At 53.9% G+C, this 16,226-nt stretch overlaps 1 protein-coding gene across 1 annotated transcript; it reads right to left on the bottom strand.

The window, feature by feature from the left end:
- Positions 1-52: 52 nt before the first annotated feature.
- GPX3 (glutathione peroxidase 3) lies at positions 53-7,805 on the bottom strand. The gene is given in 5 exon segments (NM_001256900.1): positions 53-1,091; positions 1,414-1,513; positions 1,671-1,788; positions 3,004-3,157; positions 7,549-7,805. Coding segments are annotated over 5 exon segments (681 nt in total). The 5' UTR covers positions 7,636-7,805; the 3' UTR covers positions 53-869.
- Between the last annotated feature and the right edge of the window lie 8,421 nt (positions 7,806-16,226).

Raw genomic sequence — 16,226 nt, 5'->3', positions numbered from 1 at the left:
CCTCCCCTGCCCGCAGCGGGGCAGCCACTTGTGAGGATGCACCACAGGAGGCTCAGCTGCTGCAGAAAGGCCTTTACTGGGCAAACGGGGTGTGAGTGTGACGCCAGCAGGCCAGGCTGAAGGGAAAGGGCACGTCCTCCGAAGAGCAGGGGCGGCATCTCTGCCAGGGGCCTCGGCCTGAATGCACTAAGGGCCGGGCCTCTCAGGCAGCCTCAGGGGAGGTCCGCCCACAAGGGCTTCGGGCCCCTCCCTCATGGAGACGCCACCCCTGACACAGGCTAGGCGGCCCTCACTCTCACATCTGCCTTGGCGGATCTCAGGGAGTGTAGGGAGGTGGGGGGTGAGGGGGTGGGGACCTGGGAGGGCCTTCAGGAAGGAGGAGGCACGCTGGGAAGTGTAGTAGACCCAGAAACTTCTGGAGTGGTGGTATCTGGAGGCAGCGGGAGGTGATGGCCTCAGAGCTGAGGTCCAGGTCAGAGCAGGAGAATCGGACCAACAGCCACTTTTCCTTTGAACTTAGCTGAAAGCCATTTGTTGTCATGGGCAGAAGAACTGGAGAGAAAGGAGTATCTCTAGCTTTCTACACAGCGCAAGCAGCATCCCGGGTGTCCACCCAGGTAGACACTTGGCGTGCACCGTGCATACACACCCGGTCACACACAACTGCAGGCACGTGTGCACTCACATGCACAGTACCACACGCACACACAATGGTTTGCACACATCTGCGTCAGGCTGGGGCCTTGTGTAATAGGAAACGGGTCTGTGGTGGGTGAGCAGTGTGATGAGAAACATGGATTCCTCGATTCCTTCCTGAACAGTCTCTCCCTGGTCCCTGCACAGTGGACGAGGGGTGGGGCAGCCATCAGCTACTTGCCCTTGGCCCCCATGGCTGCCTGCCGCCTCATGTAAGCCAGGATGTCCATCTTGACGTTGCTGACTGTGGCCCGGTGGTACCAGCGCATGATGGGCACGCCATCTGGCCCCACCAAGAACTTCTCGAAGTTCCAGCGGACATCATGCATCTTCATGGGTTCCCAGAAGAGGCGGTTAGGTGAGCCCAGCAGCTCCGAGGTGGGAGGGCAGGAGTTCTGGGGCAGGGGAGAGAAAGGGGTGTGAAGCTGGCCTCCCCCCTTCCTAGGCTGCAGGGAGGACGGCGCCAAGAAGACAGCACAAGTTAGGAGTCCGAACACTGACTGCCCATCCTGCTGTGACTCTGGGAGCTTGGGAGACCCTTCACCTCTTCCTCCCTGGGCCCTTCTGGGGCCGTACCTCCAGGGTCTGAGTTGCAACAGTAGTGTGATACCAAGAAACTCCCCAGAAGCCCAGGGATCGGGGCAGGGGGCACTGGGGCCAGGAGCAGCCAGAGTCCCAGCGGGCAGAGAGGCCGCCGTGCAGCGGCTGCTGACTCACCTTCAGGAAAGTGTAGACCTTCTGCTCTTTGTCGCCATTCACATCGCCTTTCTCAAAGAGCTGGAAATTGGGGACGAAGCCCCCGCCTGGCCGGACATACCTACAAGAAATGTTCTTAGTTGGGCACAGGTCTCAGAAGTGAGAGGAGACAGACGAGGGAGGGAGTGTTGGGATCTGGCATTTATCCAGAGTGGGCAGTGGGAGCCAGTGACTGTTGGATGAATGCAGGTATAATGTGGGTCCGAGTGAGCACTCACTTGAGGGCGGGTAGGATCTCCGAGTTCTCTCCTGGTTCCTGTTTTCCAAATTGGTTGCAGGGGAAGCCCAGGATGACCAGACCGAATGGGGCAAGCTCTTCTTGTAGTGCATTCAGTTCTGGGCCAGGGAGAGAGCAGAGACCGGATAGCCTGGTGAGGGCCCCTGCCTCATCCACTGTCCTTTGTGGCTTACCCAATGTACAGCTGAAATCACTGAGGCCTGGGAGGGGAAGGGACTGGCCCAAGGTCGCCCACTGGGTGTGGCAATGCTGGGACACAATTCCCAACCATTGCCAAGACCCACCTTGGCCAGTTGGGTGGGGGCTCTTCAGAGCTTTCAAGATTAAGTTTCCTGGAGCAAGAACTATCCAGCCCTGGGCAGAAGGCAGAGGAATTCCTTGAGATGAGTGGGCCTTGACAACCCTCCTACCTTCTAGGTAGGAGTGGTCCTGGCCTCTTGTGCAGTGCCAGCATCCAGCCGGCCTCTTGCACATGCTGTGTCGCGAATGCAATAGGCACTCTGGGCAGAGCACACCCTGCCAGAGGGCCAGCAAGCCCTTGTGGCTTTGCTTCCAGGAATTCGCCTGCAACTTCCAGGCAGAACGTTCAGGGTCAGATCACCTTGCCTGCCCCCAGCCCCTGCTGGCCAGCCAGCCAGCCAGCAGCATCAACCCTGCCAGCCTGCTGTGCTTAGACAACCTAAGCTTTCTCCCTGGGTGCTGGCAGGTGCCTTTGGTCCACCTGTTCCCTCAGGCTCTACTCTGCCCCAGCTCAAGACAGATGAATCAGACAGGCAACCTGGTTCTACCCTGAATCATTTTGTGAGGCTGATAAAGTTGTTCCTTCATAGTGGGTCTGGGATTTCTTACCTGTAAATTGGGGAAAGGGAAGAAGGGCTGAACCAGAACACCTTTCAAGTTTACTTTAGAATGAACTTGAGAAATGTGGCGTTCCCTCCCCTCCCCCCGACTCTGGGGCCTCATGGGCTCTGCTTTTCCGGGGTTCCAAGAGAAGCACTGAGGCACATGGGGCTGATGGGAGATGGGATATTCTCATTCTCCATCCCTTCTGCTTTTAAAGGAGCTGAGGTGCCCAGGCAACCAAGAAGGACACGCAGGGCCATCGTGGAGTGTGTCCAGAGGCCTTCAGACCTCAGGCTTAGCTAAACAACTCCCCCAGTCCGTGGGACACAGTGGAGTTGGGACCTGGGGCTTGGGTTGTTCTGATCACTGCCCCTTCCCTTCCCCTCGCACCAGAGATGCCCCGTGAGTGAAACACGCTCCAGCGGCAGAAACAGCTCCCAGTCAAGCAGGGGAAGAGAGCTGGTGCTTACCCACGTACTGGCCTGTCAGGCCTCAGTAGGTGGCCACGTTGACAAAGAGGACGTATTTGCCAGCATACTGCTTAAAGGGGATATACTCCTCCCCGTCGATGGTGAGGGCGCCGTACTCGTAGATGGTGCCACTCACGCCGCCATGGCAGTCTGTCTGGAAGAGGGAAAGACCAGCACCAGGGAGCAGTTAGAGCCAGAAGCAAACCTGGGCCTCCCTCCCTTCCCGAGTTAATGAACGTTCCCAAGGAGGAGGGTGACTGGACTAGAAGCAAGGTCTTCCAAGTCCTTGTATAAGAAAATGGTGAACACAGCTGTAACCGCTTAACAAGCACGTGGAATTAGCACTGTGCTGTTCGTAAGCACCTGTGTGCTGTAGAACCTTGCACGTGACTTGCTGTGTCAGTTACTTCTGTATCTCGTGTCACTTCAAGAACATTCACCAGGCATGGACGCTGCTGGTGGGGTCACTGGCAGACAGGGCTGAGGGAGACGGGCTGGATGGCTGGTGCAACAATCCAGGTAAATGACCCTAAGGGCCCAAAGCAGGCCATTGTGAGGGATGAGCTGGCCGGCAAGGAGGAATCGTCAGGGAGAGTGGCAGCTCTGAGGCTCCGGGTCAGGGGGACTGGGGAGACGAGGGTGCTGTCGTGAAACGGGGACACAGGCCATGGAGTCGGGAGCGGGAGGCCTGCCGTGAGGATGAGAAGGGCTAGGCAGGCTAAGCAGCAGGGCCTGCCATGCAGGAAGTGTCAAAAGGGGAAAATGGACTTACAAAGATCGGCTTATTTGGGGTCAGAAACTTTTGAAAGCCACACAGTTTCTCATAATGTGCACTGCCACACCTTTTCGAGGACCCCTCGTATGTTGGATATTCTGTGTACGTGAGCCACGCGACAGTGACCATTGTTCCCCCCATCTGCTCAGCTGCTGCCTCATGGTCAACCCTTTGGATGAGGAGGGATGGGCTATGCTGGACCGTGGGCTGGAGACCTGGGGTCCACATCCTGGCCTGCCACTTACTCTCTGTGGTCTTGGACTGGCCCTTTATCTTCCCCGGCCCCCAGTTTCCTTACTTATAAGGTGAGTGTCTTGAGCTGGATCAGCTGTTCTCACTCAGCTGGCGCGACAGCAGCACCATCAGTGGGAGAGACCTACTCTACCCTGCCTCCTTCCCCACCCGGGCTGCAGAACTCTGGTCTGCCTTTTCAAAGCTGTCACTGCATCAGTGCCACAAGCCAGCAGGTGGGCTGGCCGTGGAAGAGCGTGGAGCATGGGACTAGGTGGTGTGGGAGGTCCTTCCTGGCCCTACTGTCCTCTGTGGGGTGGCAACACGAAGCAGATGGAGTAGAAAGTAGCAGCCGCGATCCAGAGAGGGCAGAGACGTGTGCTGGGGTTAGAGAACTAAATTCCTTCCTCCCCTTTGCTTCTCTTCTGGAAAACTGGCTGTGGAGACCAGGTACCTGGGCCTCCCTGTGTGGAGGAAGCCATCCAGGCTGGCAGGGGTGGTCCCAGCGGGGAGCAGAGGAGCTGCCTCCATCATGAAGGCGGGCAGGCCAGCTGAGCTGGGAGAGCCTGGGCCCCCTGCGCCAGGCCATTCCCCGGCAGCTGTGCGCTCTTTGTGGCTGTGGTGCCAGTGCCCTGCTTTACGTGAGCCTCGTGTTCCACACCCCAGGACTTCTCCCAGGTGTGGGAAGGCAGGCCCACAACCTAAGCACGACGTTCCTCCTGCTCCTGGGCTGCCTCGGCCCCAGCTGGGATCAATTTCACATGGAAACGCCAACAAACCGGAGCACAACCAACGCAGCCCAGCTGGGTCTCGGAGCTGCAGCAGCCGGAACACTGCCTTCCAGCATGCCTGCATGCCTCTCCACCTCTGCCCTCCACCCTCATCTAAAAACCGTCTCCGGGAAGTGGAGGGGAACAAAAATGCTAGGCGGCTGTCCAGATAATTGGAGCCTGTAAATGAGAAGGATCAGCTGGGCATTTTCAAGTGGGGGTGCGGCAGGGGGACCCCTCCTGTTAGGTTCTAGCCTTTGCCGAGTGTGTGGCCCCGGGCAAGTCACTTCCACTCTCTGGGCCTTGGTCGGAGGATACCGTCTGCTCTGAAAATGGCCGTGAGACAGTGGGCACACAAAACAGGCTTGAAAGCCGCCTGGACACCCAAGTCCAGGGGTGGTAAGGATTCTACCTGCAGCGAGGGTCCAGGGCGCCCAGGTTGCTACGTTATGGCAGATGCCTCCACTGTCCCCCAGCCCGCGTGAAGAAAGCGATCCACTGTGCGGGTGTCCCCAGAGGCTGAATGGCCAAGCCTCCACGCTCTGTGCTGAGGCCAGGGAGGCGAGAGCTGTGGGCACACGGACACAGTGCAGGGCGGGGCGGGACGAGATGAGGGCTGCCCAACCCTCCCCAGGACAGGTCTGCTGGCTTGAGAGCTGCAAGGGAGCACTCAGCCAGACTCCTGGCTGGCCGGGGCTGTTGGACTTGAGTCTTTCTCCTCTCCCTTCTCACCACCGCCACTGCAGCGACACGCGGGGAGGCCAGCGGCCGGCATGCAGGGCCCTGCCATCCTTCTGACTCTCTGCCACCCCTTTGCTTGTGCTGCACCCCTGGCACCTTGACTGTAAGATGGAGTCAGACTGGGCGCCCTACTCAGGGCCCTTTTGCCCTGCGGTTGGCAACGGCCCCATGATTCCCGCTGCCTCGTTCAGTCACCTAGAAACCAGCGGTTACTAGGATCCCGAGCACGTCAGCAGCGGTGACTCTCTCCAGAGCACGGGCAGGGAGCTGGGCGGCCTCAGGCTGGACCGGAATGGGCAAGACGCAGCAGGGAAAGGAGAATCCCCCCAGTTCCCTGGGCCCGCCCGCCCCTCCCTGCTGCTCGCGAAGAGGAAAACATCTCGAGCTGAGTCATCCTTGGTCCCTGGGTTCTCCAGCTGCCCCCTCCCTGTCCCTTGGTCCTCGAGCTGGAGAGGCAGGTAGTTGGGTCCTAGAAGCCACAGCTGCAGTATCTCAGTGTAAGGACCTGGGAGGCAAGACGGCCATGCTCAGGCTGCCGCCATGGCAGGTCCTGACTGGGTGCATCTGGTAAGCTCACACCTCCCCCTAAAACTGTTACAGGCCATACCCTTCCTGTTCTCTCTGAACAAAAAACCATGCAGCAGGATGAGTTATTCCCAGGACCATACCCTGACACCCAGCCTTCTTAAGGCAGGCCTGAATCGCCCCTTCCCTGGCTCTCTAAGAGCTGACAGCATGGGGCCAATCAGCCCACCACTGCCTCTTCTCCACACCAGAATCTTAAAATGCAGCCGTGCCTGCCCTGAGAATGCCTTCCAAGTTGGTGGTGGTGGACGGAGGGCTTCACAGCCATCCAGTGTTCAGACGGACTGCCGAGGAGGGGCAGACCCAGGGATCCGCACCGAGAACAGAAAGGGCAGAGAGAAGAATGCGGACCCCGGGATGGGCTTTCTGAGCAGACAGAGCAGTCTCGGGAACAGAGCCAGGGGCTTCTAAGACTTGGGAGTAAAACCCTACAGTGTTTTAGGAACACGACACCAAACCTTGAGCCTACACCAGCATGCTGGGGTGTGTGTGTGTCTACTGGGAGGCTGCAGACAAAACTCTCTCCCTTTGGGTCTGCCCCTAGCCTGCTCCTGGTTCTTCCTTCGCAACCTGGGCGAGAGGAGAAGCCTCCAGGCGACCCACCCTCTCAATACTGCCTGAGGAGACGAGCTTGCCAGGCCATCCCCACCCCGCTGGGGACAGACGAGAAGCTCTGGAGAATTCTGCCTCTCCTGAGCTGGCAACCCCGGCTTTCTCCAGTGACCAGGTTTGCTCAGGCCAACACCAACAGTGGATTGGGAGTGGTGAGGCTGTCCTACAGCTGGAGACCCTACAGAGAACAGCTTGTGGATGTGGCCCCTTCCGCGAGCCATTGGCCCTCTCCCACCGCCTGTAGATGGAGAAACTGAGGCCAGCAAGGAGTAGAATCTCAGAATCTGGCATGTTCTGCACGCCAGCCGGGAGGGTGTGACATCCCTCTGCCTCTTATGCCAACGCCCTGGACTCCGAGTGGGCCTCTCAGCCTGTCTTTATCATTCCTGCCCTGGTAGAGCCCAAAAGCAGTTCTCCCACCCCAAGCCCACCAAGAGGCATTGCCCTGCTCCCCCACCTGTCAGCCTCCCCGGCAGCTGCGTGGTCAACTCTGAGGCCAGGTCTCCAGGATTTTTCTGTGCCCTGCCCCACCCTGGAGGGGGATGGCTGGGGTACAGCGGTGATAGATGTAGCGTCGTGACCCCCACACCCGAGGTAGCCGTGGGGGAGACAGCCCTCTCTCCAGCGCTCAGTCTGCGCACCTGGAAACCCAGTCCTCAGATCCCCAGTAGGTGGCGCTGCACAGGAACCGATAGTGGTGGGGCTGGGGCCCGGGCCGAGGGGCTGCAAGTGGAGTTCAGGTGCCAGCCCGGCTAGAGGGGTGCCTGGCCGCCGTGACAGACACGCCTGCAGCTGGGTCCCCTCCCCTGTCTCCCCGCCCCCGAGGCTCACCTTGGACTTCTCTTGGCCCCGGCCGGGGGGGATGAAGCCAGCCAGGAGCAGGGACAGGAGGCAGGACGCCCGCAGCAGCCGGGCCATGGCGGGCTGGGCGCACGTCGCAGGCTCGCCTCGGACGCGGCGAATCCCTGGCCGCCGTCCGTCTGAGGTGTCCGACGCTCCGAGCCACCTTTCAAGCCCGAGGCGGGGACCAATCGGCGGCCATGCTGGGGTCCCTGGAGCCAATCGCAGGCTAGCTGGGATTCAGGGGCAAGTCACGCCCACCCCCAGGCGACAGGGACATAAACAGGTCTGCGAAGAGAGGTGGGCGTGAGGTCCGTGGTCCTGTACAGCCAGGGCAAGGGGGCTATGGAGCAAGGCTCAGTGTGACGGCGGTTCTTATTCCTGTGTTTAAAAACACCCCGTGCTTGTCCTTGCCTTAGTGTTAGGATAGACAATTTCAGCAAGAGCTGAAATTATGCTTCGAGGAACATCCACTGTATGTATGTTTAGTGCTTAAAAAACAAAGTGCATGTTCCTGGGATTTCACATGCAGCCCGCTGCTGGGTACACACTGGGATGCCTCTGCGGGTTTGGGAGCAGAAAATATACCTGCTGACACTTAGCCTTTAAATCTAAAAAAAAAAAAAAAATTATTTGACACATGAAAACTGTACATGTTACAGTGTGTACCATGGATTTCTGAGAAACTGATAAGTATGCAGATATGTGTGTCTTTGGGTAAATAGGAACCTCGAAAGGTGACAACGTGGAAGGTTCTGAGCATGCGGCTGTCCTGAGTTCAGGGTCCCCAACTGTGCAATGCTGGGATTCATTTCCGATCCCTGAGGTCCTTATGTTCTGGGTCAGTGAAAACCTCCAGGGCGGGGTCCCCTGCTCACCACCTGGCATGGGGCCTAGTACACAAGGAAGGTTTAATATTTGCTGAGTTAATCAAACGTGGAACCTGTTTCTCTGTTTGGAGACACACTGACCAGGCAGCTCCCGGCGCATCAGACTCCTGGGGGTCATTGTCCCAGCTGAGTAAGACAGATCTTGGGCCCCACTTTGGAACCGTTGCATGAGAAGTTGCACTAGAACTGGCAGGCGCTGTGTGCCCTGAGACACAGCCCAAAGGTTCTGAGGCAGCCTGCCCGCTTGAGTCTTGGCGCCGTGAGTCCCAGCATAAGGATTAGAAATCTCTTCTAAGCAAGAAACGCCGAAGAGAGATTCCGGTGCTTTCGCTGTGGCTCACAGTATTGATGCCCTGTGGGACCCTGGAAGGCGTCTGAGGTTCCATACGCTCCACAAAGCCTTCCCATCCTCAAACCACAGCGTGGTCAAGTGCAGGGAACCTGGGAGGCCAGGAGTCTTCTGATGAATGAAAGCGCAGAAGCGTACGAACAGTGTCTGACACAGAGTACATGCTCAAAAATTGCCACACATTCAAGCATCTCACTTCTCCGAAGCATGGAGATGGGGAAGAATTTGCCCAAGTTCCCATAGCAAGCCTGTAGCAGACACGGGACCAGATCTCCCGACTCCTGGAGAACAGGGGGCCTCTCCCTGTTCTTGTACCTTTTTGAGGTTCATTTTTACCCAAGGATACAGATATCTGAATTCATATCAGATAGTCAGAAATCCACTGTTTATTAGCAACAGTAAGCATCTTAGTGACCCTCAGACTCCATGGCTAGCAATGGGTTACCAGCCTAAGAGATGTCCGAGTTTTGCAGACACTACAGCCCTGCCCCCAATGGTGTGTCTATCAGAGCCCACGAGGCTGAGGCAAGGCAGGCACCGAGGGCCCTGCTGGTGCAGGGCTGACACCGAGGGTGGACGCCTCTTGACTCCTGCAACCTTTCTGCCTCATTGGGCTCCTCTTTAGGCATGATAAGCCCTACAGCCAGATGGCTACTCCTGGACTTCAATGGGGCCACTGGACAAGTGACTTTCCTCCTCTGAGTCTCGGTCGGCCTATCTATGAAGCAAGTGTCTTTGACAGTTGTCCTGGTGGCTCTTCAGTTCCAAGGGTCTTGGGAAAGCCTGTGCCACACGAAACTTGGGAGTCCTGATTACGTGGCCTGCTGGGGTGGGGGTAGAGGGCTGGGGGAGTGTGCCCGGCTATTGGGGGAAACCACTTTCAAAGGAGGTCCGACCACTGCCATGAAGGTCACAGAGACGAGAATGCAAACAGCACTTTGCACAGTCTTTTCATCGTTGGCTTGTTGACCTGTTCATTGTTGGCTTGGTTGACCTGGTCCCAGGGACCCTATGTTTTGAAAGATGTTGTTCTCCACCAGGCTGCTTCTAACTGCCCTTGGACTAAAGTCCAAGTTCCACAGCATGTCAGACAATGCTCTCAAAACCTGCCCACTTCTTTACCTTTCGCCACATTCTCATTCTCTCAACCCAGCTGTCCTGGGCATTTTCCAGTGTTTCCAACAGGACTGTCTCACCTCCAGGCTTTATCTGTGATGTCACCTCTGTCTGAGGCACTCAGTGTTCTCTCTCTTTAACTGGTTCCCTTTGACTCATTTTTCAGGGGTCTGCTAGAGTCAGTTCTCAAGGAAGAACTCTGTTCAGGTCCCCTGGTTTTCCTATAGTTCCTGGGGCACTGAACACTCTGCATCAGCCCTTTGCCTTACTTTATCATCATTTCTTGTTTCTCCGTTTTCTGTGCTAAATTATAAGGTCCACCAAGACTTCATCCCTAGTACCTAACATAAGGCTTCATGCATAAATGATGCCCAGCAAATATTTATGATAAATAAACACTCTGGCATACAGAATAAGCACAGCTTCAGGTTAGCAGGAGCTAATCATTTATTTATTTTTTTTTTTAAAGGCAGAGTTATAGAAAGGGAGAGACAAAAAGAAAGATCAGTCTTCCATCTGCTGGTTTACTTCCCAAATGGCTGTAGCAGCCAAGGCTGGGCCAGACCAAAGCCAGGAGCTAGGAGCTTCTTCCAGGTCTCCCATGTGGGTGTAAGGGCCCAACCAGCACCCGAATGGGATGCCAGTGTCACAGATGGTGGCTTTATCAGCTACGCCACAACCTGCCCCTAGGAGTTAATTATTTTGAGCCCACAAGACTGTTCTGATGCCACCTGCTGGTATGACTTGAGATGTGAGTTCTGCTGATAGCTTGTCAGAGCAGGTGGATGGTTTGCACTCGTCTTCTGGAGGGAGAGATGGAAAGAGACACTTATAGGAATCCTAAGTTAGCTTTTAGTCTGAGAATGTACTCGTCTGTGTCCCCAACAGGTGGGTACCCGGTGCTTCTTTGAAACATATACAGGGGCTCACCACCCACCTGCTTGGTTGATGAGCAGGGACTGAGGATTAAAGGAGAGTGGAAAAAAGCAGATGACTTAAAAGTGCTGATGCTGTGTCCTCAAGGAAGATAGAACACGAGTTAATAAACAAGAAGGGTAGTAAAAGCCAGAGCAATGAAAGCCAGCCTTCTCACTGCTGAGTAAGCACTTGGGATTACTGACTCGGCCGGCCATAGGGGCAGCCAGCGCAACGCAGGGTCTGGCTGGAGGCTGCGGAAGGGAGGCCCAACCCCCAGGCCTCCCATGCCCGCCTCAAACAGTGGCCCTGCTTTGCAGTCAAGATGGAACTGAAGGATCAATTGGAGCCCTGGAGCTGCCGGTTTCCTGAATAACTGGCAAATCCAATCTCAGAGCCAGAAGACAGGGAGTTCATCGAGAGGAGGGGTGAGCATTGGGGCCTTTGCTTCTCAACGCTGCCTTCCGGACTTTGGGGCTCAGTTCTCTCACGTGGACAGTGAGTTGGACAAGTTGATCTGTGAGGGCCGGGCTTTAGGATACCAAGAGACCAGTGAGCATTCACCCACAGCTTGACATACCAGGTGGTGCCTTACACTGATGTACTCATGAGGTGGCTAACATGATTATCCCTATTTTATAGGGGAAGACACTGATGCACAGAGAGGTTAGGTGATTCTGCTTATGGTAGAGAGGATTGAGCAGAAGTACAGGATTCTAACCCGTAGACACCGTCTCCACCACCCTTGCCAATCAGCTCCAACTAAGTCTGCACTATCCAAGATGGCAGCCACTAGCCACGTGCGGCTATTGAACGTTTGGAATGTGGCTAATCCAAACTGATATGTGCTGTGAGTATAACAGATGCACAGTTTTTTGAATAGTTAGTATGAAAAAATAATATATCAATAATTTTATATCATTACATGTTAAAATGATATTTTTTAAAGATTTATTTATTTATTTGAAAGAGTTACACAGAGAGAGGAGAGACACACAGAGAGAGAGAGGTCTTCATTCGTTGGTTCACTCCCCAATTGGCAGCAACGGCCGGAGCTGTGCCAATTTGAAGCCAGGAGCCAGGAGCTTCTTCCAGGTCTCCCAAGTGGGTGCAGGGACCCAAGGACTTGGGCCATCTTCCACTGCTTTCCCAGGCCTTAGCAGAGAGCTGGATTGGAAGTGGAGCAGCCGGGTCTCTAACCAGTGCCCATATGGGATGCCGGTACTTCAGGCCAGGGCATAAACCCATTGCATCACAGTGCAGGCCCCAATATTTTTATTTATTGTGTTAAAGAAAATATATGCATGATGCGAATATCACCTATTTTACCTTTTAAGATGTAGCTATTAGAAAGTTACTTTAAAATTACACATGCGACTCATACAAGTGTACTTCAAACAGTTTGGGGGAAAACAGAATTAACAGATAAGTTTATTTTGGTACAAAAAAATTTGAAATCCATGCAGTTTTTTCTTAATATGCATTTTACCAGGAACTTTTTGAAGACTTTCACATGCAAGAATTTCACATTTTCAGCACCAAAAAAACTTAGCTTTTAATTCGTTTCCCACAACTTTCTGGAGTTCCCTCTTAGTATATTCCTATTGGACAGTGCTGGTCTCAGGTATATCCTCATGAGGGATTGGCATGGGTCATGGCTGACTCTGAAATGGAGGCTTATCTCCTGTTGGGAGTCCCCAAGACCACCTCCAGGTTCAGCGATTTCCCAGGAAGACCCACAGAACTCAGCAATCTACTGATGCTGTGATTCATTCCAGGGAAATGTTATAAAAGTCAGCAAAGGGGCTGGCGCTGTGGCTCACTAGGCTAATCCTCTGCCTGCGGTGCTGGCACACTGGGTTCTAGTCCCGGTTGCTCCTCTTCCAGTCCAGCTCTCTGCTGTGGCCCAGGAAGGCAGTGGAGGATGGCCCAGGTCCTTGGGCCCTGCACCCGCATGGGAGACCAGGAGAAAGCACCTGGCTCCTGGCTTTGCATCGGCCCAGCGCACCAGCTGCAGCGGCCATTTGGGGGTGAACCAACGGAAGGAAGACCCTTCTCTCTGTCTCTCTCTCTCACTGTCTAACTCTGCCTGTCAAAAATAAAAAATAAATAAATAAAAGCAAAGGGAAAAGGTGCATGCGACAAAACCTGGAAGAAACTCAGAACAAGCTTCCAAGAACCTTCTCCAAGTTGTCACAAAAGATAAGCTTAATTCATTTAGCAACCCACTGTGACGGCACAGGGAAAATGCTGCCTACCAGAGAAGCTCAGCACAGACTCCGTGTCCAGGGTTTCTGCAGGAAGCTGGTCTAGCACATAGCAAGATCCCCAACTCCCATAAGAAAGTAGGCATCTGCATACACTGTGATGTCTGTATAACCAGGGCACAGTAAGCTACTCGTTAGTTCTGGGGATGGAGAAAATCCTCCTGAAATATGAAGAGTCATAAAAAGTTCATGCTCCCCATGTAGGATCTCTGTCCTTAATGTGTTTTACTATGAAAATTAAAAACAACACTACTAGTCGAACAATGCCCTATACCTTGTGCGGTTGCGTGAGGGCAGCCTGTTGAAATCCTTGCTTAGTGTATACTAAGTTGATCTTCTCTATATGAAGGTGATTGAAAATGAAACTCGATGAAGGGCGGGATAGGGGAGGGAGTGGGAGAGGGGAGGGCCGCGGGAGGAAGGGAGGTGGGGGGGGGGAAGCCACAACAATACAAAAGATGCACTTTGTAAACTCACATTGATCAAATAATAATAATTTAAAAAATATGATGAAAAAGCTATGCACTGGTTTCAGTTTTTTTGCATCAAAGTAAATTTACCATCTAACTTTTTTATGAATTTTTGGAAATACTCTCATGGAAATGTCCAAATACTAACCAAGAGCTGACTGCAGCAATTTTATCTGGGGACAGCAGATACATTAAACCGACAAATTTCTTAAAAAAATTTTATTTATTTATTTATTTGAAAGTTAGAGTTACACAAAGAGAGAAAGATAGGCACAGAGAGAGAGAGGTCTTCCATCCGCTCGTTCACTCCCCAATTGGTTGCAATGGCCAGAGCTGTGCCGATTCAAAGCCAGGAGCCAGGAGCTTCTTCCCGGTCTCCCACGTGGGTGCAAGGACCAAGGACTTGGGCCATCTTCTACTGCTTTCCCAGGCCATAGCAGAGAGCTAGATTGGAAGTGGAGCAGCCGGGTCTCGAACCAGCACCCATATGGGATGCCGGCACTGCAGGCGACAGCTTTACTGCTATGCCATAGCACCACCCCTAAAACTGATAAATTTCATAGCAACTACAAACTTAATATTTTTGAAGGGGAGGTTCTTTTTCACTTCAGCCCTGTAAAAGCAGAAAATCACAGCAATTTAAAGATCTTAGTTGGCTGTATTTTAAATTTTAGAATTGGGCAACAATTGATTCCATAAAACAGAGTAAGAGGGGCTGGCATTGTGGCGTAGCGGGTAAATCTGCCTATAGCACCAGCATCCTATATGGCAGCCACTTCAAGTCCCAGATGCTCCACTTCTGATCCACCTCCCTGTCAATGTGCCTGGAAAAGCAGCAGAAGATGGCCCAAGTGCTTGGGCCCCTGCACCCACATGGGAGACCTGAAAGAAGCTCCTGGCTTCTGCCTGACCCAGCTCTGGCCGTTGTGGCCAAGAGGGGAGTGAACCAGAGGATAGAAGATGCTATTCATTCTCATTCTCATTCTCTCTCTCTCTCTCTCTCTCTCTCTCTATATATATATATATATATATATATATATATATATAAAAACTCTGCCTTTCAAATAAATAAATACATCTTAAAAAACAAAGAGTAAAAAGAGTAAGAGTTCGGATGAGCCTGGCAGTGGAGGTTGCTTCTATAGACAGAGAAAGGCTACAGAAAACACAAAAAGAACACGATGTGGACTTACCATTTCCAAGTGACTTTTCCTGTAAGGCAGGGACAGGAAGACAGAACAATAGGAAAAGAAGGACTTGATTAACATCGTGTTCCTCTATGTGTGTCAGGACTAAGGCACAGGGAACCTCATGATCCTGCCGATGGACCCTGGCCTGTCTGGGAAATCTGCCGGCCCCGGCTCTGGATTTCTTGAAAGGCCTGATAACAACTCAGTTTGAATTTGGTGATGTGGAACTTTCACTGGGGACACCCCACTCTGTGGGGGCTCAGAGCAGAAACCGTGTCCCAGACAACAGCCTCCCGTCACTGTCATTTTCATCCTATCTCCCCCTCCTAGCTTCTCCTCCCAAGCAAGTGAAGACCCTCACTCACGTCTGAGCAAGTTGGGCTCATAAGCCAAAAAGCTTCACCCCAGCTCCCAGCCCTCCTTCCCTGCCTCTGGCGAGAACAGCCACTGCTTCTCCCCAGACGGTGCGGACAGACGGTGCAGAGACAGGGCCTGGAGGGAAAGAGCTGCTCCCCTACAGGGTCTGGTCTCCCACTGTGGCTTGTGGCTCAGGGTGGAAAGGCGGGGAAAACTGCCAGGAGCCCAGGCTGATCCACTGGTGTTATCTACTAGAACAGTAAGATCCCCATTGTGGGCTCCGGCAGTAACGCAGGCGTCAGGAAGCAATAAGAGTTCGGCCTGAGAACCCTGGGTCTGGCGTCAGAGAAACCTGGATTCAGATCCCAGCTCTGCCCCTTTCTGTCTGTTTCACCTTGGGTGAGGCAACTTTCCTCTCGTGTCAAGGGGCATTTTGGCCGGACTGAGATAATACATGGGAAAGCTTTAGCTGCAGAGCTTGGGATAGGGTCTCTCCGCATTGCATGCTTCTGATTATGAAAGATGCCAATGGTGGCCCCAGTATCTTAGCCATAGAATGGGGGCCTGCAGCCTGAACCCGCTGCTCTCTTCCACTCACAGCCCTGCCGTGCCCTCAGCATGGGTGATTCCCCAGCTCATCCCAGTGCTGTGAGCCCAGACCAAGTCGTCCTTGCTTTCTGCAGAATATCCCCAAGGGCTCCGTCTGCTGTTGAAAGTCTTTGCCCAGCCTCCAATGGCCTCCGTGGGACAGCCAAATCCTTGAGGTTCAGCATTCTGTCCTATTCTGACCCAGGAGTCAACAGAGGAGGAAAGTGCAGAGTCAGGACTTTACAATGCCCTTGGAGAACACCCGGCTCTCCGCACACGCACACCTACCCCTGCCCTACCTCCCCACTTAGACACAAGAGCCAAGACTCCCTGAGTGCCAGCTGCGGGCGAGGCTCTATTCCAAGTGCTTTAAACGGACACCTTTACTGAATCCCCATCATAACCCTACAAGGCAGAGATCCTATCAATCCCATTTTCCAGGGGGAGGAACTGAGGCAGAGAGTACTCCAAGTGAGTAAGTGGCAGGCGTGGGGTTGCATCTCAGATCATCTGGCTCCGGGGACTGT

The sequence above is a fragment of the Oryctolagus cuniculus genome, chromosome 6, assembly GCF_051225735.1.
Source record: "Oryctolagus cuniculus isolate XC-2025 breed Fujian yellow rabbit chromosome 6, ASM5122573v1, whole genome shotgun sequence".
Lineage (NCBI taxonomy): Eukaryota > Metazoa > Chordata > Mammalia > Lagomorpha > Leporidae > Oryctolagus > Oryctolagus cuniculus.
This window is presented reverse-complemented; position numbering and strand designations above follow the sequence as displayed.